General features: G+C 59.4%; 9 protein-coding genes across 9 annotated transcripts; 5 read left to right on the top strand and 4 right to left on the bottom strand.

Moving 5' to 3' along the window:
* Positions 1 to 1,102: 1,102 nt before the first annotated feature.
* Positions 1,103 to 1,942, top strand: LOC141971670 (scale keratin-like). The gene is made up of 2 exons (XM_074929174.1): positions 1,103 to 1,168; positions 1,556 to 1,942. The coding sequence occupies exon 2, from the start codon at positions 1,577 to 1,579 to the stop codon at positions 1,940 to 1,942; it is 366 nt and encodes a 121-aa protein (XP_074785275.1). The 5' UTR covers positions 1,103 to 1,168; positions 1,556 to 1,576.
* A 2,382-nt stretch (positions 1,943 to 4,324) lies between these two features.
* On the bottom strand, positions 4,325 to 5,164 carry LOC141971666 (feather keratin 3-like). The gene is made up of 2 exons (XM_074929162.1): positions 5,099 to 5,164; positions 4,325 to 4,711 (listed from the first exon to the last, which is right to left on the bottom strand). The coding sequence occupies exon 2, from the start codon at positions 4,688 to 4,690 to the stop codon at positions 4,325 to 4,327; it is 366 nt and encodes a 121-aa protein (XP_074785263.1). The 5' UTR covers positions 4,691 to 4,711; positions 5,099 to 5,164.
* Positions 5,165 to 6,470: 1,306 nt separating this feature from the next.
* On the top strand, positions 6,471 to 6,836 carry LOC141971524 (feather keratin 3-like). The gene has a single exon (XM_074928926.1). It carries the CDS (start codon positions 6,471 to 6,473, stop codon positions 6,834 to 6,836), a length of 366 nt encoding a protein of 121 aa, XP_074785027.1.
* Positions 6,837 to 9,104: 2,268 nt separating this feature from the next.
* LOC141971525 (feather keratin 3-like) lies at positions 9,105 to 9,470 on the bottom strand. The gene has a single exon (XM_074928927.1). The coding sequence runs from the start codon at positions 9,468 to 9,470 to the stop codon at positions 9,105 to 9,107; it is 366 nt and encodes a 121-aa protein (XP_074785028.1).
* Positions 9,471 to 10,827: 1,357 nt separating this feature from the next.
* Positions 10,828 to 11,667, top strand: LOC141971526 (feather keratin 3-like). Its single transcript, XM_074928929.1, has 2 exons — positions 10,828 to 10,893; positions 11,281 to 11,667. Exon 2 carries the CDS (start codon positions 11,302 to 11,304, stop codon positions 11,665 to 11,667), a length of 366 nt encoding a protein of 121 aa, XP_074785030.1. The 5' UTR covers positions 10,828 to 10,893; positions 11,281 to 11,301.
* A 2,445-nt stretch (positions 11,668 to 14,112) lies between these two features.
* On the bottom strand, positions 14,113 to 14,952 carry LOC141971527 (scale keratin-like). The gene is made up of 2 exons (XM_074928930.1): positions 14,887 to 14,952; positions 14,113 to 14,499 (listed from the first exon to the last, which is right to left on the bottom strand). Exon 2 carries the CDS (start codon positions 14,476 to 14,478, stop codon positions 14,113 to 14,115), a length of 366 nt encoding a protein of 121 aa, XP_074785031.1. The 5' UTR covers positions 14,479 to 14,499; positions 14,887 to 14,952.
* Positions 14,953 to 16,290: 1,338 nt separating this feature from the next.
* LOC141971679 (feather keratin 3-like) lies at positions 16,291 to 16,671 on the top strand. The gene has a single exon (XM_074929185.1). The coding sequence runs from the start codon at positions 16,306 to 16,308 to the stop codon at positions 16,669 to 16,671; it is 366 nt and encodes a 121-aa protein (XP_074785286.1). The 5' UTR covers positions 16,291 to 16,305.
* Positions 16,672 to 19,115: 2,444 nt separating this feature from the next.
* LOC141971674 (feather keratin 3-like) lies at positions 19,116 to 19,481 on the bottom strand. Its single transcript, XM_074929178.1, has one exon. The coding sequence runs from the start codon at positions 19,479 to 19,481 to the stop codon at positions 19,116 to 19,118; it is 366 nt and encodes a 121-aa protein (XP_074785279.1).
* Positions 19,482 to 20,838: 1,357 nt separating this feature from the next.
* Positions 20,839 to 21,675, top strand: LOC141971672 (feather keratin 3-like). The gene is made up of 2 exons (XM_074929176.1): positions 20,839 to 20,901; positions 21,289 to 21,675. The coding sequence occupies exon 2, from the start codon at positions 21,310 to 21,312 to the stop codon at positions 21,673 to 21,675; it is 366 nt and encodes a 121-aa protein (XP_074785277.1). The 5' UTR covers positions 20,839 to 20,901; positions 21,289 to 21,309.
* Positions 21,676 to 22,637: the final 962 nt, after the last annotated feature.

A 22,637-nucleotide genomic window follows, 5' to 3' on the forward strand; every position in this document is an offset into this window, starting at 1 on the left:
TGCTCAGCTCCCCGAGGGCCAATGTGCAGAGGGGCACTCCCTCCTGCTGATGACAACGATGACAAAGATGACAATGGTGCTGTCCAGCTCCTGCCCCACCCTGAGTCAGCATCCCCTCACCACAGCAGCACACACCGTCTCGGAGCCTTTCCTGCCCTTTCTGCTGTGGCAGCAGCATCTCCCTGATGGTTGTTGCGCAGGGCAGGAGAGGGCCATGATTCTGCAGCTCCTGCCTGCCCTGTGCTCTGCCCTGTGCCCACAGCTGTGCCCCCAACCCCAGTAGGGACATTCCCACCAGGGGCTGCTGCAGCTGAGCATTCAGAGAGAACTCCCAGCTCACCAGCACCCAGAGGGAAGTCCCTGCCCAGCACTGTTCTCCCGCAACGAGTCTCCCAGGAAACATGGAGGGATCGCCAGGGCTGTGGCAGGGCTGGCACGGGCTTGTGTCATGTGCCATCAGGAGGGGATCTGTGAACCTTGCACTAAGCAGCTCAGGAGGGAAGAGCACGAGGGGTCTTTCTGCCCCAGACTGGCAGAGGTCGATGACCAACGCCTGCAGGCAGATGGAGGCCGGCTCCGTAGGGCTGGCGAGTGATGCATCGTGCTGAGCAGGCAGTGCCGCAGAGGAGTGCCTGTGCTGTGCCATTTCGTAACCTCGCGCCTCTCTAGATTACAGACACACGGGGTATGTCATGCGGTCGTTGGTATGTGGGAGGCCTTTGCGAGGGGCCTTCTTGGCCAGTGCCAGCACCTTCAACTACCCAGTGGCTATGCAAAGAAGGAATATGTCCAACCTAAGACCAAGCCCTTGGGTAAGAGCTCTGGCATGCAGGGCACTTGCAATCAGCCTTATTCACGCTGCGTGCCCTCTTACACACCGAGATAATGAAAAGACCCTGGGGCTCATTTGGCCCATGAGGTGGCAGCTGGCAAGCGCCCGAGCAGGGTAATTGCAGGGGCTGATAGAGCGGGTTGGGGCTGCTGAGGAAGCGGCGTCAGCACAACAGCCCCGTGCCACGCAGGGAGGAACCAGGGGCTTGTGTGTCACAGTCCATGTGCCCCCAGCGTGGCCAGCTCCTCCCCTCACTCGCCACACAGCATAAAAGCTCTGCCCTCAGCGAGCACTGGCATCCATCGCTCCTGCCTCGCTCTGCTCAGGAAAGGGAAGGTGGGTGCCTCTGGGTCTCTGCCTCCTGTGGCAGGGACCGGCTTTGGGCCTCCCTGGCCAGGAGAGCTCTGAGGGCAGCAGGCGTGTGGCAGCTGCCTTGGACAGCCAGGGTGGGCTGAGCCACAGCGGGAGGAGGAGGGAGCCCCGTGGCCGGGACTCACAGAGCCAGGCCCTGCACAGGCTCTCGGGGAGTCTTTGTGTGCCCTCGGAGTGCAGAGAGGAGGGCACTGAGGGGGCAGTTTGGGCTAAGGGCAAGCGTTGGGCACCGAGGTCATGGTGGTTGCTGTGGCCTTTCCTGGTTTGGGGCAGCCCTGGGAAGAGGGCACTGCACAGCTGGGGTATCTCCTCCGCGTTCACGACATCTGTTCTTGTGGCCGTGTGTTTCAGGCTCAGCTCTCTCACACAAAGATGTCTTGCTACGACCTGTGCCCACCGAAAAGCGGCGTCGCCGTCCCCCAGCCCATCGCTGAGAGCTGCAACGAGCTGTGCGCCCGGCAGTGCCCCGACTCGTCGGCCTTCATCCAGCCGCCCCCCGTCGTCGTCACCTTCCCCGGCCCCATCCTCAGCTCCTTCCCCCAGCAAGCCGTGGTGGGCTCGTCCGGAGCCCCCGCCTTTGGGGGCAACCTGGGGCTGGGGGGCCTCTATGGCGCCGGGGCCACGCTGGGCTCAGGGGGCCTCTGCACCTCTGGCAGACCCTACGCTTCTCCTGCCTGCAGCCCTTGTGCCCTGCCCCGCTACAGCAGGAAGCTCTGGGACACCTGTGGGCCCTGCTAGACCCAGCCCAGACCCAGGCACTGGCCCCAGACCAATCGCCATCACCACCCCCACGCAAGGCTGAGCTGGTGGGCACGAGGCTCTGAGCAGTGCTGAGCAGCCACAGCCAACGCCTGGGCAGCTGGCAGTGCCACACACCCTTGGCCCTTTCCTGACCCCTTCTCCTGTCCTCTCTTCCCCTCCCCTCCGTTATCCTCTCAGCTGTTTGATTGGGTACGACATGGACCTGAAGGGCTCTCTGCAGCTGCAGCATCATGTCCTTGGGATCTGTTCCATCAAGGGAGCATCTGGATTGAGAAACGTTGCTGTGTAGACTATCCCTCTCCTTCCTCAAACACACGTCAATCACCATATCTGGATTTTGCTTACTGACCTGCCTGACAGTCTCTTCTGCCCATCTGGGCGCAATAAAATTTTCCTGCATCCAAGTCCTGTCTCCATCCCTCCTTATCTGAAGTTTGGAAGACACTGGGGGCAGCATCCTGGCAGCTGTTGCAGTATAAATGCTGCTCCTGAGATGCCCAGGGGAGCTGAGTGTGAGCACTGCTGGGAGAGGGACGATGGAGGCAGCAGGGAGAGTAAATAGAGCCTTGTGTGGGGGCTTACAGGAGGTGGGGAATGGTCAGGGCGCAGAGAGCAGGGCAGGCGCTGGCAATGCTCACTTGCTTCACCTGAGCCTGGGACTGACACCAGATACATCAGATCTGCCGTCTTCACAGGAACATGACAGATCCCCAGGTATAAGCACAGAGGAGGCTGGATGGGAGCAAGTGTTTAACCTCACCCCTGGGAAATGGCCGTCAGTATTCCATGGCATAGGACATCATGCTCAGCAATGGAAAGCTGGGGGAAGAAGAAGGAAGGAGGATCTGTGGAGAGATATCATTGGTCTTCCCATGTAACCATTGCCAGTGGGGCCACGCTGCTGTCCTGGAGATGGCTGAACACCTGAGCTAATGGCAAGTAGAAAATGAATTCCGTGTTTGCTTGGCTGCATGCAAGGCCTTTCCTTCTTAAACTCTATCCCAACACAGCAGTTTTCTCAATTTTAGCCCTCCGATTCACTCACCCATCCCAGCAGAAGATGAGTGAGCGAGATGCTCTGGGCTGTTTAGATGTCAGCTGGGGTTAAACCTTAAAAATGCTGAAGGGACAGGGAGCAGCTGTCTCCTGGGGAGAGCCTCAGAGAGCTGAAACTGTTTCTCCTGGAATCGAGGGGCTTGGGGGGGTTTCTTCTCAATGTGCACGGATGTCTGAAGGGAAGGCTCAAGAAGATGAGTCCAGGCTCTTGTCAGAAGTGTCCAGTGCCAGGACAAGAGGCAATGGGCAGCAGCTGAAACACAAGAGGCTCTGCCTCAACAGGCCAAAACTCTTTTGCCACTATGAGGGTGACAAAGCACAGGCACAGGTTATCCCAGGTGGTTTTGGAGTCTCCATACTTGGAGATGTACAAAAGCCGAGGGTACGCGGTGCTGAGCAGGCGGCTCTGGGTGACCCTGCTGAGGGAGCAGCATGACAAGATGCCCTGCAAAGGCTTCTGCCCAAGAATTGGGCGGTTATTTCTGTCGTTTTCTGTCTGTGGCAGAGAACTGGGGAGCAGCGAGTTGGTCTGTGTTGAGGGTCAGAAGGGGAAGGAGAAAAGGATGGGGAAAGAGAAGAATGTACAGGAAAAGGATGGGGAAGGGCGAGAGGTGGTGAAAGGGAAGTGGACTCTGAAAGAGAATAAGACGAGGGAGAAGAAAGATGGAAAGGGAAAGAAGAAGCAGAAAGAGAAGGGAAAGGGAATGTGATAGGGAAGAGGAAATGGAAGCATCCCTATTGCTTTCTCCCCCAGGGGCTCAGAGAGAGCCATGGGGGCACGTAGGGACTGGAGTCACAACACCCATTGTCCCTGGGTGGCTCCCAGCCCCTGGGGCAGCCACACTCATGCCCAGGGAAGCTCCAGGTCTGCAAACGCCCAAGGGCTGCAGGTCCTGCAGGCAGCAGATGTGTCGGTGTTCAGGCAGGGCCCTTGGAACTCAGCTGTAGGGCTGTGTGTGGCCAGAGCTGCCAGGGCTGTGGGGTCTCAGTGAAAGGAAAAACGAAGAGAGAGGTGTGAGATGCGGGACTCTTTTATTGTAAGTGCAGGAAACAACAACTGGAGAAAGACACAACAGGCAGAGGCAGGCAGGTTGTCCCTGTGGGCTTCAAGAGAGCTGCTCCTTCAGGCTGCTGCCAGGCGGTGGCTGCTGGAGAGACAAGAAGTGCCCTGTGGGAGGCCGGTGGCTTCGTGCCTCTGGGGATGGGCAGGAGCATGGAGGAGGAGAGGCAGCGTGGAGAGAGGAGAAGGAGAGGAGATGTGAAGCTGAGATGCCCAGGGTCTCAGGGTTTTCTGGGCTGGGTCTAGCAGGGCCCACAGGTGTCCCAGAGCTTCCTGCTGTAGCGGGGCAGGGCACAAGGGCTGCAGGCAGGAGAAGCGTAGGGTCTGCCAAAGGTGCAGAGGCCCCCTGAGCCCAGCGTGGCCCCGGCGCCATAGAGGCCCCCCAGCCCCAGGTTGCCCCCAAAGGCGGGGGCTCCGGACGAGCCCACCACGGCTTGCTGGGGGAAGGAGCTGAGGATGGGGCCGGGGAAGGTGACGACGACGGGGGGCGGCTGGATGAAGGCCGACGAGTCGGGGCACTGCCGGGCGCACAGCTCGTTGCAGCTCTCAGCGATGGGCTGGGGGACGGCGACGCCGCTTTTCGGTGGGCACAGGTCGTAGCAAGACATCTTTGTGTGAGAGAGCTGAGCCTGAAACACACGGCCACAAGAACAGATGTCGTGAACGCGGAGGAGATACCCCAGCTGTGCAGTGCCCTCTTCCCAGGGCTGCCCCAAACCAGGAAAGGCCACAGCAACCACCATGACCTCAGTGCCCAACGCTTGCCCTTAGCCCAAACTGCCCCCTCAGTGCCCTCCTCTCTGCACTCCGAGGGCACACAAAGACTCCCCGAGAGCCTGTGCAGGGCCTGGCTCTGTGAGTCCCGGCCACGGGGCTCCCTCCTCCTCCCGCTGTGGCTCAGCCCACCCTGGCTGTCCAAGGCAGCTGCCACACGCCTGCTGCCCTCAGAGCTCTCCTGGCCAGGGAGGCCCAAAGCCGGTCCCTGCCACAGGAGGCAGAGACCCAGAGGCACCCACCTTCCCTTTCCTGAGCAGAGCGAGGCAGGAGCGATGGATGCCAGTGCTCGCTGAGGGCAGAGCTTTTATGCTGTGTGGCGAGTGAGGGGAGGAGCTGGCCACGCTGGGGGCACATGGACTGTGACACACAAGCCCCTGGTTCCTCCCTGCGTGGCACGGGGCTGTTGTGCTGACGCCGCTTCCTCAGCAGCCCCAACCCGCTCTATCAGCCCCTGCAATTACCCTGCTCGGGCACTTGCCAGCTGCCACCTCATGGGCCAAATGAGCCCCAGGGTCTTTTCATTATCTCGGTGTGTAAGAGGGCACGCAGCGTGAATAAGGCTGATTGCAAGTGCCCTGCATGCCAGAGCTCTTACCCAAGGGCTTGGTCTTAGGTTGGACATATTCCTTCTTTGCATAGCCACTGGGTAGTTGAAGGTGCTGGCACTGGCCAAGAAGGCCCCTCGCAAAGGCCTCCCACATACCAACGACCGCATGACATACGCCGTGTGGCTGTAATCTAGAGAGGCGCGAGGTTACGAAATGGCACAGCACAGGCACTCCTCTGCGGCACTGCCTGCTCAGCACGATGCATCACTCGCCAGCCCTACGGAGCCGGCCTCCATCTGCCTGCAGGCGTTGGTCATCGACCTGTGCCAGTCTGGGGCAGAAAGACCCCTCGTGCTCTTCCCTCCTGAGCTGCTTAGTGCAAGGTTCACAGATCCCCTCCTGATGGCACATGACACAAGCCCGTGCCAGCCCTGCCACAGCCCTGGCGATCCCTCCATGTTTCCTGGGAGACTCGTTGCGGGAGAACAGTGCTGGGCAGGGACTTCCCTCTGGGTGCTGGTGAGCTGGGAGTTCTCTCTGAATGCTCAGCTGCAGCAGCCCCTGGTGGGAATGTCCCTACTGGGGTTGGGGGCACAGCTGTGGGCACAGGGCAGAGCACAGGGCAGGCAGGAGCTGCAGAATCATGGCCCTCTCCTGCCCTGCGCAACAACCATCAGGGAGATGCTGCTGCCACAGCAGAAAGGGCAGGAAAGGCTCCGAGACGGTGTGTGCTGCTGTGGTGAGGGGATGCTGACTCAGGGTGGGGCAGGAGCTGGACAGCACCATTGTCATCTTTGTCATCGTTGTCATCAGCAGGAGGGAGTGCCCCTCTGCACATTGGCCCTCGGGGAGCTGAGCAATGGTGGGGATGGTATAAAAGCTCTGCCTCTGCCAGGCTCTCCCATCCTCTGCTCTGGCCGCCTTCTCCTTGGGGAACAGGGTAAGTCTGGGAGCGCTTCTCCTCCTGGATCTGTGAGCCAGTCCCTCGACCTCAGGCGCTCCCCTCTACTGCAACCTTGCTATTTCTGTTCTCTTGCAGAGCACCGTCCGATCCCACACAAAGATGTCTTGCTACGACCTGTGCCCACCAAAAAGCGGCGTCGCCGTCCCCCAGCCCATCGCTGAGAGCTGCAACGAGCTGTGCGCCCGGCAGTGCCCCGACTCGTCGGCCTTCATCCAGCCGCCCCCCGTCGTCGTCACCTTCCCCGGCCCCATCCTCAGCTCCTTCCCCCAGCAAGCCGTGGTGGGCTCGTCCGGAGCCCCCGCCTTTGGGGGCAACCTGGGGCTGGGGGGCCTCTATGGCGCCGGGGCCACGCTGGGCTCAGGGGGCCTCTGCACCTTTGGCAGACCCTACGCTTCTCCTGCCTGCAGCCCTTGTGCCCTGCCCCGCTACAGCAGGAAGCTCTGGGACACCTGTGGGCCCTGCTAGACCCAGCCCAGCCCCAGGCACTGGCCCCAGCCCAAATGCCATCACCACCCCCATGCAGGGCTGAGCTGGCGGGCACGAGGCTCTGAGCAGTGCTGAGCAGCCCCAGCCCCAGCCAACACCTGAGTAGCTGGCAGTGCTACACAAGCTTCGCCCTTTTGTGCCCCCTTCTCCTGCCCTCTGCTCCCCTCCACTTCCTTCTCCTCCCAGCTCTTTGATCGGGCCGGACGTGTAACCGAAGGGCTCTGCAAGGCTCGAGGTCCAACTCCTCGGGATCCTCAATACCTCTCCATGCGGCCATCCGGAGTGAGAAAACATCCTCTGGAAAGGATCTCTCTGCTTTCCCTACTGCATATCAACCATCCTCCGGCTTTGCCTGCCATCTGTCTGACAGTCTCTCCTGGCCCTCTGGGCACAATAAAGTTTTCCTGCATCCAAGTCATGTCTCACTCCCTCATTGTCCCAAACTTGGGAAAGTCTTGTGGCAAGTGCTCTGCTGCTGTGGGAGGGTGAATGCTGGGTTTGAGATGCCCAGGGAAGGTGATCATGGGAAGTGCTGGGAGAGGGAGGATGCGGGCAGCAGGCAGGGGAAAGAGAGCCTCTTGGTGGAGCTTGCAGGAGGTGGGGAATGGTCAGGGGGCAGACAGCAGGGCAGGCGCTGGCAGTGCTCCTTTGCTTCATCTTCTGAGACCGATAGTGGCACCAGGTCCAGCTGCTTCATGGAAACTTGGAAACCTCTCTGTCCGTCTGTACGGAGCAGGCTGAACCAGAGACAGTACTTAAACCCGTGCCTTGAAAATGATTGTCAATATTCCATGGCATAGGACATCATGCTCAGCAATAGGAAGCTGGGGGAAGAAGAAAGAAGGAAGATCTTTGGAGTGATGGCATTTGTCTTCCCAAGTAACCGTTGCCAGTGTGGCCGCCCTGTTCTGCTGAACACCTGCTGCTAATCGCAAGTAGAAAATGAATTCCTTATTTGCTTGGTTGCATGCAAGGCTTTTCCTTTACCTCTTAAACTCTTTTTATCCCAACACACCAGTTTTCTCACTTTTAGCCCTCCGATTCTCTCACATATCTCAGCAGTGGCGGACTGAGCGAGGTGCTCTGGGCTGTTTAGATGTCAGCTGGGCTTAAACCACAAAAGTGCTGAAGGGACAGGGAGAATTTCTCTCCTGGCGAGTGCCTCAGAGCACCGTGACTGTTGCTCCCTGTATCGACCGGATGGGTTCTCATCAATGTGCACAGACACAAGAAGGGAAGGGTTCGAGAAGATGGGTCCAGCCTCTGGTCAGAGGTGTCCAGTGCCAGGACAAGACGCAATGGGCACCAGCTGAAACACAGGAGCCTCTGCCTCAACAGCCCACAACTCCTGCCACTGTGAGGGTGAGCGAGCATGGACACAGGTTTTCCCAGGACGTTGTGAAGTCTCTGTCACTGGAGACAAAGGCGTGTGTACCCGGTGCTGAGCAGGCGGCTCTGGGTGACCCTGCTGAGATGGCAGCATGACAAGATGCCCTGCAAAGGCTCCTGCCCCAAGAATCAGGGTTTGCTTTCTGAGTTTTTCTCTGTGTGACAGGGAACTGAGGAGTAGTGTGTGGTGGTTTAGCTGGTGGGGAGCAGTGGAAGGAGAAAGGGAAAGTGAAGGAGAAGAGGAGAGGTGAGAGAGAATTAGAGAAAAGGGAGGGAAAGGGTGAGACAATGGAAAAAAGCAAAGTGGAACATGAAGGACAATAAGAAGCAGGAGAAGGAGTGAAGGGAAAGAAGAAACAGAAGCAAGAGAAGGGAAAGGGAATGGGATAGGAAGCTGTGTTGGCCAGAGCTGCCGGGGCTGTGGGGTCTCCCCAAAAGCAGCTCAGCCCAGCTCTGCTGGGACAGAGAGACTGCCCTGGCCCAGGTGAGGGGGTTCACGTGCAGGGTGAGAGACCACTGCACTGCACACAACTCCTTGAAAAAACAACAGAGAGGCAGATTTGGATGCAAGATTCTTTTATTGAAAGGGTAGAAATAAACTACTGGAGAAAGATACAAGTAGCGTCAGGCAAGTTGTGCCTGTGGGTTTCAAGAGAGCTGCTCCTTCAGGCTTCTGCCAGGCGGTGGCTGCTGGAGAGACAAGAAGTGCCCTGTGGGAGGACGGTGGAATCGCACCTTTGGGTAAGGGGAGGGGTAAGGAGGAGGAGATGCAGCATGAAGAGGGAAGAAGGGATGGATTAAAGAGAAAAGGAGTGAGGCTGAGGTGGCCCAGGGTCTCAGGGTTTTCTGGGTGTGGGTCTAGCAGGGCCCACAGGTGTCCCAGAGCTTCCTGCTGTAGCGGGGCAGGGCACAAGGGCTGCAGGCAGGAGAAGCGTAGGGTCTGCCAAAGGTGCAGAGGCCCCCTGAGCCCAGCGTGGCCCCGGCGCCATAGAGGCCCCCCAGCCCCAGGTTGCCCCCAAAGGCGGGGGCTCCGGACGAGCCCACCACGGCTTGCTGGGGGAAGGAGCTGAGGATGGGGCCGGGGAAGGTGACGACGACGGGGGGCGGCTGGATGAAGGCCGACGAGTCGGGGCACTGCCGGGCACACAGCTCGTTGCAGCTCTCAGCGATGGGCTGGGGGACGGCGACGCCGCTTTTCGGTGGGCACAGGTCGTAGCAAGACATCTTTGTGTGGGATTGGACGGTGCTCTGCAAGAGAACAGCGACAATAAGATTGCAGTAGAGGGGATCGCCTGAGTTCGAGTGGTTGGCTCACGGATACAGGAGGAGAAGCGCTCCCAGACTTACCCTGTTCCCCAAGGAGAAGGCGGCCAGAGCAGAGGATGGGAGAGCCTGGCAGAGGCAGAGCTTTTATACCATCCCCACCATTGCTCAGCTCCCCGAGGGCCAATGTGCAGAGGGGCACTCCCTCCTGCTGATGACAACGATGACAACAATGACAACGATGACAAAGATGACAATGGTGCTGTCCAGCTCCTGCCCCACCCTCAGTCAGCATCCCCTCACCACAGCAGCACACACCATCTCAGAGCCTTTCCTGCCTTTTCTGCTGTGGCAGCAGCATCTCCCTTCTGGGAGCTGCGCCCGGCAGGAGAGGGCCGTGCTTCTGCATCTCCTGCCAGCCCTGTGCTCTGCCCTGGGAAGACATCTCTGTGCCCACAGCTGGGCTCTGCTGGGAGGAGAGTCACACCGAATCCCAGCAGAGCAATTCCTACTGGGGGCTGCTGCAGCTGAGTCTTCAGATGGGACTCCCAGTTCCACAGCACCCAGCGGGAAGGCCCTGCCCAGCACCAGGCCCCAGCATTGGAGAACACAGGACACCTGTGGGGGCCGGTGGGACAGTGGCAGGGCTGGCACGAGCTTGTGCTCTGTATGATCAGGAGGGGATCTGTGATCCTTGCACCACACAGCTCAGGAGGGAAGAGCACGAGGGGTCTTTCTGCCCCAGACTGGCAGAGGTCGATGACCAACGCCTGCAGGCAGATGGAGGCCGGCTCCGTAGGGCTGGCGAGTGATGCTTCGTGCTGAGCAGGCAGTGCCGCAGAGGAGTGCCTGTGCTGTGCCATTTCGTAAACTCGCGCCTCTCTAGATTACAGCCACACGGCGTATGTCATGCGGTCGTTGGTATTCGGGAGGCCTTTGCGAGGGGCCTTCTTGCCCAGTGACAGAACCCTGGTCTTCCCAGTGACTCTGCAAAAAGAGAATGTGGCACTTTAAGACCAAGCCCTAGGGCAGGAACTCTGGTACGCAGGGTGCTCTCAGTCAGCCTTTGCCACGCTGCGTGCCCTCTTATACACCGAGATAATGAAAAGACACTGGGGCTCATTTGGCCCATGAGGTGGCAGCTGGCAAGCGCCCGAGCAGGGTAATTGCAGGGGCTGATAGAGCGGGTTGGGGCTGCTGAGGAAGCGGAGTCAGCACAACAGCCCCGTGCCACGCAGGGAGGAGCCAGGGGCTTGTGTGTCACAGTCCATGTGCCCCCAGCGTGGCCAGCTCCTCCCCTCACTCGCCACACAGCATAAAAGCTCTGCCCTCTGCGAGCACTGGCATCCATCGCTCCTGCCTCGCTCTGCTCAGGAAAGGGAAGGTGGGTGCCTCTGGGTCTCTGCCTCCTGTGGCAGGGACCGGCTTTGTGCCTGCCTGGCCAGGAGAGCTCTGAGGGCAGCAGGCGTGTGGCAGCTGCCTTGGACAGCCAGGGTGGGCTGAGCCACAGCGGGAGGAGGAGGGAGCCCCGTGGCCGGGACTCACAGAGCCAGGCCCTGCACAGGCTCTCGGGGAGTCTTTGTGTGCCCTCGGAGTGCAGAGAGGAGGGCACTGAGGGGGCAGTTTGGGCTAAGGGCAAGCGTTGGGCACTGAGGTCATGGTGGTTGCTGTGGCCTTTCCTGGTTTGGGGCAGCCCTGGGAAGAGGGCACTGCACAGCTGGGGTATCTCCTCCGCGTTCACGACATCTGTTCTTGTGGCCGTGTGTTTCAGGCTCAGCTCTCTCACACAAAGATGTCTTGCTACGACCTGTGCCCACCGAAAAGCGGCGTCGCCGTCCCCCAGCCCATCGCTGAGAGCTGCAACGAGCTGTGCACCCGGCAGTGCCCCGACTCGTCGGCCTTCATCCAGCCGCCCCCCGTCGTCGTCACCTTCCCCGGCCCCATCCTCAGCTCCTTCCCCCAGCAAGCCGTGGTGGGCTCGTCCGGAGCCCCCGCCTTTGGGGGCAACCTGGGGCTGGGGGGCCTCTATGGCGCCGGGGCCACGCTGGGCTCAGGGGGCCTCTGCACCTTTGGCAGACCCTACGCTTCTCCTGCCTGCAGCCCTTGTGCCCTGCCCCGCTACAGCAGGAAGCTCTGGGACACCTGTGGGCCCTGCTAGACCCAGCCCAATCGCCAACACGAACCCCACGCAGAGCTGAGCTGGTGGGCACGAGGCTCTGAGCAGTGCTGAGCAGCCACAGCCAACACCTGGGCAGCTGGCAGTGCCACACACCCTTGGCCCTTTCCTGACCCCTTCTCCTGCCCTCTGCTCCCCTCCCCTCTCCTCCCAGATGTTGGACAGGGCAGCATGTGGACTTGAAGGGCTCTTCGACGCTGTAGGGCCAATTCCTCAGCATCTGGAATGCTGTTCCATGGGGGCATCTGGAGCTGAAAGCCTTGCTCTGGAGTTAATCCCTCTGCCTCCCACTTTTTTTGGTAACCAGCCTCTCTGGTCTTGCCCTCGCTCTGCCTCACTGCCTGTCTGGACACTCTGGGCACAATAAAGTTTTCCTGCATCCAAGTCATGTCTCACTCCCTCATTGTCCCAAGCTTGGGAAACCCTGGTGGCAGGTGCCCAGCAGCTGTGGGAGGGTAAATGCTGGGTTTGAGATTCCCAAGGGAGGTGAGGGTGGGAAGTGCTGGGAGAGGGAGGCTGCAGGCAGCAGGCAGGGGAAAGAGAGCCTTGTGCTGGGACTTGCAGGAGCTGGGGAAAGGGCAGAGGACAGGGAGCAGGGTAGGTACAAGCAGTGCTCCAGATTCTGAGCCCACGAGCAGAAACAACTCTACACGGTTCCACTGCTCTGCAGAAGCATGGCAGAATCTTCAGGCATCTGCACAGAGGAGGCTGGATGGGAGCAAGTGTGTAAGCTCATACCTGGGAAATGGCCGTCAGTATTCCATGCCATAGGACATCATGCTCAGCAATAGAAAGCTGGGGGAAGAAGGAGGAAGGAGGATCTGTGGCGTGATGGCATTTGTCTTCTCAAGTAACCATTGCCAGTGTGTCCGCCCTGCCGTCCTGGAGATGGCTGAACACCTGAGCTAATGGCAAGTAGAAAATTAATTTCTTATTTGCTTGGCTGCATGCATTCCTTAAACTCCCTTTATCCCAACACACCAGTTTTCTCACTTCTAGCACTCTGATTCACTCACCCATGCCAGCAGTGGAGGAGTGAGCGAGGTGCTCTGGGCAGTTTAGTTGCCAGCTGGGATTAAACAACAAAAATGCTGAAGAGACAAGGAGCAGCTGCCTCCTGGGGAGAGCCTCAGAGCACCGTGTCTGTTCCTCCTGGCTCCAAGCAGGACTGGGTGGGTTCTTATCAATGTGCACAGATACCTGAAGGGAAGGAATCGAGAAGACGAGTCCAGGCTCTTGTCAGAGGTGTCCAGTGCCAGGACAAGAGGCAATGGGCACCAGCTGAAACCCAGGAGGCTCTGCCCCAACAGCCCAAAACTCTTTTGCCCCTGTGAGGATGACCGAGCTCTGGCACAGGTTATTCCAGGAGGTTGTAAAGTCGATGTTCTTGGAGATTTGCAAAAGCCGTGTGGACACAGTGCTGAACAGGGGGTCTGGGTGATCCTGCTGAGGCAGCACCATAACAAGATGCCCTGCAAAGGCTCCTGCCTCAGGAATCAGGCAGCTACTTCTGTCATTTTCTGTCTCTTGTTCTGTGTTGAGTGTCAGAAGGGGAAGGAGAAAAGGATGGGAAAGGGATGGTGAAGGAGAAGAATACACAGGAAAAGGATGGGGAAGGGTGAGAAGAGGTGAAAGGGAAGAGGACTCTGAGAAAAAAAAAAAAAAAGAAGAGGGAGAAGAAAGATGGAAAGAGAAGGAAGAAGAGGAAAGAGAAGGGAAAGGGAATGTGATAGGGAAGAGGAAATGGAAGCATCCCTATTGCTTTCTTCCCCCAGGGTCTCAGAGAGAGCCATGGGGGCACAAAGGGGCTGGAGTCACAACACCCATTGTCCCTGGGTGGCTCCCAGCCCCTGGGGCAGCCACACTCATGCCCAGGGAAGCTCCAGGTCTGCAAACGCCCAAGGGCTGCAGGTCCTGCAGGCAGCAGATGTGTCGGTGTTCAGGCAGGGCCCTTGGAACTCAGCTGTAGGGCTGTGTGTGGCCAGAGCTGCCAGGCTGTGGGGTCTCCCCAAAGGCAGCTCAGCCCAGATCTGCTGGGACAGAGAGACGACACTGGCCCAGATGAGGGGGGTCACGTGCAGGGTGAGAGAGCCCTGAAAACCACATGGCTCAGTGAAAGGAAAAACAAAGACAGAGGAATTAGATGCAGGATTCTTTTATTGTAAGTGCAGGAAACAACAACTGGAGAAAGACACAACAGGCAGAGGCAGGCAGGTTGTCCCTGTGGGCTTCAAGAGAGCTGCTCCTTCAGGCTGCTGCCAGGCGGTGGCTGCTGGAGAGACAAGAAGTGCCCTGTGGGAGGCCGGTGGCTTCGTGCCTCTGGGGATGGACAGGAGCATGGAGGAGGAGAGGCAGCGTGGAGAGAGGAGAAGGAGAGGAGATGTGAAGCTGAGATGTCTCAGGGTCTCAGGGTTTTCTGGGCTGGGTCTAGCAGGGCCCACAGGTGTCCCAGAGCTTCCTGCTGTAGCGGGGCAGGGCACAAGGGCTGCAGGCAGGAGAAGCGTAGGGTCTGCCAAAGGTGCAGAGGCCCCCTGAGCCCAGCGTGGCCCCGGCGCCATAGCGGCCCCCCAGCCCCAGGTTGCCCCCAAAGGCGGGGGCTCCGGACGAGCCCACCACGGCTTGCTGGGGGAAGGAGCTGAGGATGGGGCCGGGGAAGGTGACGACGACGGGGGGCGGCTGGATGAAGGCCGACGAGTCGGGGCACTGCCGGGCGCACAGCTCGTTGCAGCTCTCAGCGATGGGCTGGGGGACGGCGACGCCGCTTTTCGGTGGGCACAGGTCGTAGCAAGACATCTTTGTGTGAGAGAGCTGAGCCTGAAACACACGGCCACAAGAACAGATGTCGTGAATGCAGAGGAGATACCACAGCTGTGCAGTGCCCTCTTCCCAGGGCTGCCCCAAACCAGGAAAGGCCACAGCAACCACCATGACCTCGGTGCCCAACGCTTGCCCTTAGCCCAAACTGCCCCCTCAGTGCCCTCCTCTCTGCACTCCGAGGGCACACAAAGACTCCCCGAGAGCCTGTGCAGGGCCTGGCTCTGTGAGTCCCGGCCACGGGGCTCCCTCCTCCTCCCGCTGTGGCTCAGCCCACCCTGGCTGTCCAAGGCAGCTGCCACACGCCTGCTGCCCTCAGAGCTCTCCTGGCCAGGGAGGCACAAAGCTGGTCCCTGCCACAGGAGGCAGAGACCCAGAGGCACCCACCTTCCCTTTCCTGAGCAGAGCGAGGCAGGAGCGATGGATGCCAGTGCTCGCTGAGGGCAGAGCTTTTATGGCGTGTGGCGAGTGAGGGGAGGAGCTGGCCACGCTGGGGGCACACGGACTGTGACACACAAGCCCCTGGTTCCTCCCTGCGTGGCACGGGGCTGTTGTGCTGACGCTGCTTCCTCAGCAGCCCCAACCCGCTCTATCAGCCCCTGCAACTACCCTGCTCGGGCGCTTGCCAGCTGCCACCTCATGGGCCAAATGAGCCCCAGTGTCTTTTCATTATCTCGGTGTGTAAGAGGGCACGCAGCGTGGCAAAGGCTGATTGCAAGTGCCCTGCATGCCAGAGCTCTTACCCAAGGGCTTGGTCTTACGTTGCCACATGCTTTTTTTGCAGAGCCACCAGTAAGAGCAGGGTCTTGGCACTGGCCAAGAAGGCCCCTCGCAAAGGCCTTCTGCATACCAGTGGCCACATGACATATGTCGTACAGCTGTAATCTAGAGATGAGTGAGGTTACGAAATGTCACAGCACAGGCACTCCTCTGCGGCACTGCCTGCTCAGCACGATGCATCACTCGCCAGCCCTACGGAGCCGGCCTCCATCTGCCTGCAGGCGTTGGTCATCGACCTCTGCCAGTCTGGGGCAGAAAGACCCCTCATGCTCTTCCCTCCTGAGCTGTTTTTTGCAAGATTCACAAATCCCCTCCTTATCTCACACAGCACAAGCTCGTGCCACTCCTACCCCAGCCCCACCAGCCCTTCACAGGTGTGGTGGGATCCCCAATAATGCTGGCCACTACTGGGCAGGGGTTGCCCTCAGCATGCTGTGGAGCTGGGAGTCCTGTCTGAAGGTTCAGCTGCAGCAGCCCCCAGTGGGAATGGCCCTGTTGGGCTCAGGTGCAACGCTCCTCCCAGCAGAACCCAGCTGAGGGCACAGGGCTGAGATTTCTTCCCAGGACAGCATGGGGAAGGCAGGAGCTGCAGAAGCGCGGCCCTCTCCTGCCGGGTGCAGCCCCCATGAGGGAGATGCTGTTGCCATGTAGCCCCTGAAGCAGAAACACCTGGAAAGGCTCGGACGTTGTGTGTGATTCTGTGGTGATCGATGCTGACTCAGGGTGGGGCAGGAGCTGGACAGCACCATTGTCATCGTTGTCATCGTTGTCATAGGCAGGAGGGAGTGCCCCTCTGCACATTGGCCCTCGGGGAGCTGAGCAATGGTGGGGATGGTATAAAAGCTCTGCCTCTGCCAGGCTCTCCCATCCTCTGCTCTGGCCGCCTTCTCCTTGGGGAACACGGTAAGTCTGGGAGCGCTTCTCCTCCTGGATCCATGAGCCAACCGCTCGAACTCAGGCGATCCCCTCTACTGCAATCTTATTGTCGCTGTTCTCTTGCAGAGCACCGTCTGATCCCACACAAAGATGTCTTGCTACGACCTGTGCCCACCGAAAAGCGGCGTCGCCGTCCCCCAGCCCATCGCTGAGAGCTGCAACGAGCTGTGCGCCCAGCAGTGCCCCGACTCGTCGGCCTTCATCCAGCCGCCCCCCGTCGTCGTCACCTTCCCCGGCCCCATCCTCAGCTCCTTCCCCCAGCAAGCCGTGGTGGGCTCGTCCGGAGCCCCCGCCTTTGGGGGCAACCTGGGGCTGGGGGGCCTCTATGGCGCCGGGGCCACGCTGGGCTCAGGGGGCCTCTGCACCTTTGGCAGACCCTACGCTTCTCCTGCCTGCAGCCCTTGTGCCCTGCCCCGCTACAGCAGGAAGCTCTGGGACACCTGTGGGCCCTGCTAGACCCAGCCCAGACCCAGGCACTGGCCCCAGCCCAATCACCAACACCACCCCCATGCAGGGCTGAGCTGGCGGGCACGAGGCTCTGAGCAGTGCTGAGCAGCCACAGCCAACACCTGGGCAGCTGGCAGTGCCACACACCCTCGGCCCTTTCATCACCCCTTCTCCTGCCCTCTGCTCCCCTCTCCTCCCAGATGTTGGACAGGGCAGCATGTGGACTCGAAGGGCTCTTCGAGGCTGCAGTGCCAATACCTCAGCATCTGGAATGCTGCTCCATGGGGGCATCTGGAGCTGAAAGCCTTGCTCTGGAGAAAATCCACCTGCCTCCCACTTTTTGTGTTAACCTGCTGCTCTGCTCTTGCCCTCGCTCTGCCTCACTGCCTGTCCTGCCTCTCTGGGCACAATAAAGTTTTCCTGCATCCAAGTCATGTCTCACTCCCTCATTGTCCCAAGCTTGGGAAACCCGGGTGGCAGGTGCCCAGCAGCTGTGGGAGGGTAAATGCTGGGTTTGCGATGCCCAAGGGAGGTGAGGGTGGGAAGTGCTGGGAGAGGGAGGATGCAGGCAGCAGGCAGGGGAAAGAGAGCCTTGTGCTGGGACTTGCAGGAGCTGGGGAAAGGGCAGAGGACAGGGAGCAGGGTAGGTACAAGCAGTGCTCCAGATTCTGAGCCCACGAGCAGAAACAACTCTACACGGTTCCACTGCTCTGCAGAAGCATGTTAGAATCTTCAGGCATCTGCACAGAGGAGGCTGGATGGGAGCAATTGTGTAAGCTCATACCTGGGAAATGGCCGTCAGTATTCCATGGCATAGGACATCATGCTCAGCAATAGAAAGCTGGGGGAAGAAGAAGGAAGGAGGATCTGTGGAGTGATGGCATTTGTCTTCCCAAGTAACCATTGCCAGTGTGGCCGCCCTGCCATCCTGGAGATGGCTGAACACCTGAGCTAATGGCAAGTAGAAAATGAATTCCGTATTTGCTTGGCTTGCATGCATCTCTTAAACTCTTTATCCCAACACACCAGTTTTCTCACTTTTAGTCCTCTGATTCTCTCACCCATTCCTGCAGAAGATGACTGAGCGAGGAGCTCTGGGCTGTTTAGATGCCAACTGGGATTAAACCACAAAAATGCTGAAGGGACAGGGAGAATTTCTCTCCTAGTGAGAGCCTCAGAGCACCGTGACAGTTACTTCGTGTATGGACTGGATGGGTTCTCATCAATGTGCACAGACGCACGAAGGGAAGGGTTCGAGAAGATGAGTCCAGGCTCTTGTCAGAGGCGTCCAGTGCCAGGACAAGAGGCAATGGGCACCAGCTGAAACACAGGAGCCTCTGCCTCAAACGTGCAAACCTCTTTTGCCACTGTGAGGGTAACCGAGCACCTGCACAGGTTTCCTCAGGAGTTTGTAGCTTTTCTATTCTTGGTCACAAAGTCACATGGACACGGTAGTGGGCAGCCGGCTCTGGGTGACCCTGCAGAGGGAGCAGCATAAGATACCCGGCAAAGGCTCCTGCCCAAGAATCAGGCAGTTATTTCTGTCATTTTCTGTCTGTGTCAGAGAATTGAGGAGCAGCAGATTGGTCTCTGCTGGGGGACAGAAGGGGATGGAGAAAAGGATGGGGAAAGAGAAGGTGAAGGTGTGTGGAGAAGAAAGACAGGCAAGAAGATGGGGAAGATGGAAGAGGACTCTGAAAGAGAATGAAAAAATAAGAAAGAACGGGAAAGATAAGAGGAAAGAGAAGGGAATGGGAAAATGATGGGGAAGAGGAAAAGGAAGCGTCCATATTCTTTCTGCCCAGGGGCTCAGACAGAGCCATGGGGGCACAAAGGGGCTGGAGTCACAACACCCATTGTCCCTGGGTGGCTCCCAGCCCCTGGGGCAGCCACACTCATGCCCAGGGAAGCTCCAGGTCTGCAAACGCCCAAGGGCTGCAGGTCCTGCAGGCAGCAGATGTGTCGGTGTTCAGGCAGGGCCCTTGGAACTCAGCTGTAGGGCTGTGTGTGGCCAGAGCTGCCAGCCTGTGGGGTCTCCCCAAAGGCAGCTCAGCCCAGATCTGCTGGGACAGAGAGACGGCACTGGCCCAGATGAGGGGGGTCACGTGCAGGGTGAGAGAGCCCTGAAAACCACATGGCTCAGTGAAAGGAAAAACAAAGACAGAGGAATTAGATGCAGGATTCTTTTATTGTAAGTGCAGGAAACAACAACTGGAGAAAGACACAACAGGCAGAGGCAGGCAGGTTGTCCCTGTGGGCTTCAAGAGAGCTGCTCCTTCAGGCTGCTGCCAGGCGGTGGCTGCTGGAGAGACAAGAAGTGCCCTGTGGGAGGCCGGTGGCTTCGTGCCTCTGGGGATGGGCAGGAGCATGGAGGAGGAGAGGCAGCATGGAGAGAGGAGGAGAGGAGATGTGAAGCTGAGATGCCCAGGGTCTCAGGGTTTTCTGGGCTGGGTCTAGCAGGGCCCACAGGTGTCCCAGAGCTTCCTGCTGTAGCGGGGCAGGGCACAAGGGCTGCAGGCAGGAGAAGCGTAGGGTCTGCCAAAGGTGCAGAGGCCCCCTGAGCCCAGCGTGGCCCCGGCGCCATAGAGGCCCCCCAGCCCCAGGTTGCCCCCAAAGGCGGGGGCTCCGGACGAGCCCACCACGGCTTGCTGGGGGAAGGAGCTGAGGATGGGGCCGGGGAAGGTGACGACGACGGGGGGCGGCTGGATGAAGGCCGACGAGTCGGGGCACTGCCGGGCGCACAGCTCGTTGCAGCTCTCAGCGATGGGCTGGGGGACGGCGACGCCGCTTTTTGGTGGGCACAGGTCGTAGCAAGACATCTTTGTGTGGGATCGGACGGTGCTCTGCAAGAGAACAGAAATAGCAAGGTTGCAGTAGAGGGGAGTGCCTGAGGTCGAGGGACTGGCTCACGGATCCAGGAGTAGAAGCGCTCCCAGACTTACCCTGTTCCCCAAGGAGAAGGCGGCCAGAGCAGAGGATGGGAGAGCCTGGCAGAGGCAGAGCTTTTATACCATCCCCACCATTGCTCAGCTCCCCGAGGGCCAATGTGCAGAGGCGGCACTCCCTCCTGCTGATGACAACGATGACAAAGATGACAATGGTGCTGTCCAGCTCCTGCCCCACCCTGAGTCAGCATCCCCTCACCACAGCAGCACTCACCATCTCAGAGCCTTTCCAGACGTTTCTGCTTCAGGGGCTACATGGCAACAGCATCTCCCTGCTGGGGGCTGCGCCCAGCAGGAGAGGGCCGTGCTTCTGCAGCTCCTGCCTGCCCCGTGCTCTGTCCCGGGAAGACATCTCAGCCCTTTGCCCACAGCTGGGCTCTGCTGGGAATAGAGCCACCCTTGAACACAGCAGAGCCGTTCTCAGCGGGTGCTTTTGCAGCTGAGCCTTCAGACAGGACTCCCAGCTCCACAGAACCCTGAGAGAAGACCCTGCCCAGTACCGTCCCCTAGAAATGAGTCTCCCAGGACACCTGTGAGGGGTCAGAGGGGCTGTGGAAGGGATGGCACAAGCTTGTGTCATGTGCCATCAGGAGGGGATTTATGAATCTTGTAACAAGCAGCTCAGGAGGGAAGAGCACGAGGGGTCTTTCTGCCCCAGACTGGCACAGGTCGATGACCAACGCCTGCAGGCAGATGGAGGCCGGCTCCGTAGGGCTGGCGAGTGATGCATCGTGCTGAGCAGGCAGTGCCGCAGAGGAGTGCCTGTGCTGTGACATTTCATAACCTCGCGCCTCACTAGATTACAGCCATGCGGCGTATGTCATGCGGTCACTGGAATGGGAGGCAGTTGCAAGGGGCCTTCTTGTGCAGTGCCAAGACCCTGGTCTTCCCGGTGGCTTTGCAAAAAAGGCACATGGCACCCTAAGAACAAGCCCTTGGGTAAGAGCTCTGGCATGCAGGGCACTTGCAATCAGCCTTTGCCACGCTGCGTGCCCTCTTACACACCGAGATAATGAAAAGACACTGGGGCTCATTTGGCCCATGAGGTGGCAGCTGGCAAGCGCCCAAGCAGGGTAATTGCAGGGGCTGATAGAGCGGGTTGGGGCTGCTGAGGAAGCGGCGTCAGCACAACAGCCCCGTGCCACGCAGGGAGGAACCAGGGGCTTGTCCTCCGAGGGCCACTTGCTCCCAACTCAGCAGCTCCTCCCCTCACTCACCACATTGTATAAAAGCTCTGCCCTCAGCGAGCACTGGCATCCATCGCTCCTGCCTCGCTCTGCTCAGGAAAGGGAAGGTGGGTGCCTCTGGGTCTCTGCCTCCTGTGGCAGGGACCGGCTTTGGGCCTCCCTGGCCAGGAGAGCTCTGAGGGCAGCAGGCGTGTGGCAGCTGCCTTGGACAGCCAGGGTGGGCTGAGCCACAGCGGGAGGAGGAGGGAGCCCCGTGGCCGGGACTCACAGAGCCAGGCCCTGCACAGGCTCTCGGGGAGTCTTTGTGTGCCCTCGGAGTGCAGAGAGGAGGGCACTGAGGGGGCAGTTTGGGCTAAGGGCAAGCGTTGGGCACCGAGGTCATGGTGGTTGCTGTGGCCTTTCCTGGTTTGGGGCAGCCCTGGGAAGAGGGCACTGCACAGCTGGGGTATCTCCTCCGCGTTCACGACATCTGTTCTTGTGGCCGTGTGTTTCAGGCTCAGCTCTCTCACACAAAGATGTCTTGCTACGACCTGTGCCCACCGAAAAGCGGCGTCGCCGTCCCCCAGCCCATCGCTGAGAGCTGCAACGAGCTGTGCGCCCGGCAGTGCCCCGACTCGTCGGCCTTCATCCAGCCGCCCCCCATCGTCGTCACCTTCCCCGGCCCCATCCTCAGCTCCTTCCCCCAGCAAGCCGTGGTGGGCTCGTCCGGAGCCCCCGCCTTTGGGGGCAACCTGGGGCTGGGGGGCCTCTATGGCGCCGGGGCCACGCTGGGCTCAGGGGGCCTCTGCACCTTTGGCAGACCCTACGCTTCTCCTGCCTGCAGCCCTTGTGCCCTGCCCCGCTACAGCAGGAAGCTCTGGGACACCTGTGGGCCCTGCTAGACCCAGCCCAGAAAACCCTGAGACCCTGAGACATCTCAGCTTCACATCTCCTCTCCTTCTCCTCTCTCCACGCTGCCTCTCCTCCTCCATGCTCCTGTCCATCCCCAGAGGCACGAAGCCACCGGCCTCCCACAGGGCACTTCTTGTCTCTCCAGCAGCCACCGCCTGGCAGCAGCCTGAAGGAGCAGCTCTCTTGAAGCCCACAGGGACAACCTGCCTGCCTCTGCCTGTTGTGTCTTTCTCCAGTTGTTGTTTCCTGCACTTACAATAAAAGAGTCCCGCATCTCACACCTCTCTCTTTGTTTTTCCTTTCACTGAGACCCCACAGCCTGGCAGCTCTGGCCACACACAGCCCTACAGCTGAGTTCCAAGGGCCCTGCCTGAACACCGACACATCTGCTGCCTGCAGGACCTGCAGCCCTTGGGCGTTTGCAGACCTGGAGCTTCCCTGGGCATGAGTGTGGCTGCCCCAGGGGCTGGGAGCCACCCAGGGACAATGGGTGTTGTGACTCCAGCCCCTTCATGTGTCCATGCCTCTGTCTAAGCCCCTGGGCAGAAAGAATAGGGACGCTACCTTTTCCTCTTCCCCATCATTTTCCCTTTCCCTTCTCTTTCCTCTTATCTTTCCTGTTCTTTCTTCTCCTTTTTATTCTCTTTCAGAGTCCTCTTCCATCTTCCCCATCTTCTTGCCTTTCTTTCTGCTGCACTCTCTTTCACCTTCCCTTTCCCATCCTTTTCTCCATCCCCTTCTGTCCCCCAACAGAGACCAAATTGCTGCTCCCCATTCTCTGCCACAGACAGAAAACAATAGAAATAATTGTCTGATTATTGGGGCAGGAGCCTTTGCAGGGCGTCTTGTCATGCTGCTCCCTCAGCAGGGTCACCCACAGCCGGCTGCCCACTACCGTGTCCATGTGACTTTGTGACCAAGAATAGAAAAGCTACAAACTCCTGAGGAAACC

This window comes from Athene noctua, chromosome 29 (genome assembly GCF_965140245.1).
Source record: "Athene noctua chromosome 29, bAthNoc1.hap1.1, whole genome shotgun sequence".
NCBI lineage: Eukaryota > Metazoa > Chordata > Aves > Strigiformes > Strigidae > Athene > Athene noctua.

What these genes read in the sequence shown, in the direction of transcription:
- LOC141971670 (XM_074929174.1), top strand. Translation starts at nt 1,577, where the DNA reads ATGTCTTGCTACGACCTGTGCCCACCGAAAAGCGGCGTCGCCGTCCCC.
- LOC141971666 (XM_074929162.1), bottom strand. Translation starts at nt 4,690, where the DNA reads ATGTCTTGCTACGACCTGTGCCCACCGAAAAGCGGCGTCGCCGTCCCC.
- LOC141971524 (XM_074928926.1), top strand. Translation starts at nt 6,471, where the DNA reads ATGTCTTGCTACGACCTGTGCCCACCAAAAAGCGGCGTCGCCGTCCCC.
- LOC141971525 (XM_074928927.1), bottom strand. Translation starts at nt 9,470, where the DNA reads ATGTCTTGCTACGACCTGTGCCCACCGAAAAGCGGCGTCGCCGTCCCC.
- LOC141971526 (XM_074928929.1), top strand. Translation starts at nt 11,302, where the DNA reads ATGTCTTGCTACGACCTGTGCCCACCGAAAAGCGGCGTCGCCGTCCCC.
- LOC141971527 (XM_074928930.1), bottom strand. Translation starts at nt 14,478, where the DNA reads ATGTCTTGCTACGACCTGTGCCCACCGAAAAGCGGCGTCGCCGTCCCC.
- LOC141971679 (XM_074929185.1), top strand. Translation starts at nt 16,306, where the DNA reads ATGTCTTGCTACGACCTGTGCCCACCGAAAAGCGGCGTCGCCGTCCCC.
- LOC141971674 (XM_074929178.1), bottom strand. Translation starts at nt 19,481, where the DNA reads ATGTCTTGCTACGACCTGTGCCCACCAAAAAGCGGCGTCGCCGTCCCC.
- LOC141971672 (XM_074929176.1), top strand. Translation starts at nt 21,310, where the DNA reads ATGTCTTGCTACGACCTGTGCCCACCGAAAAGCGGCGTCGCCGTCCCC.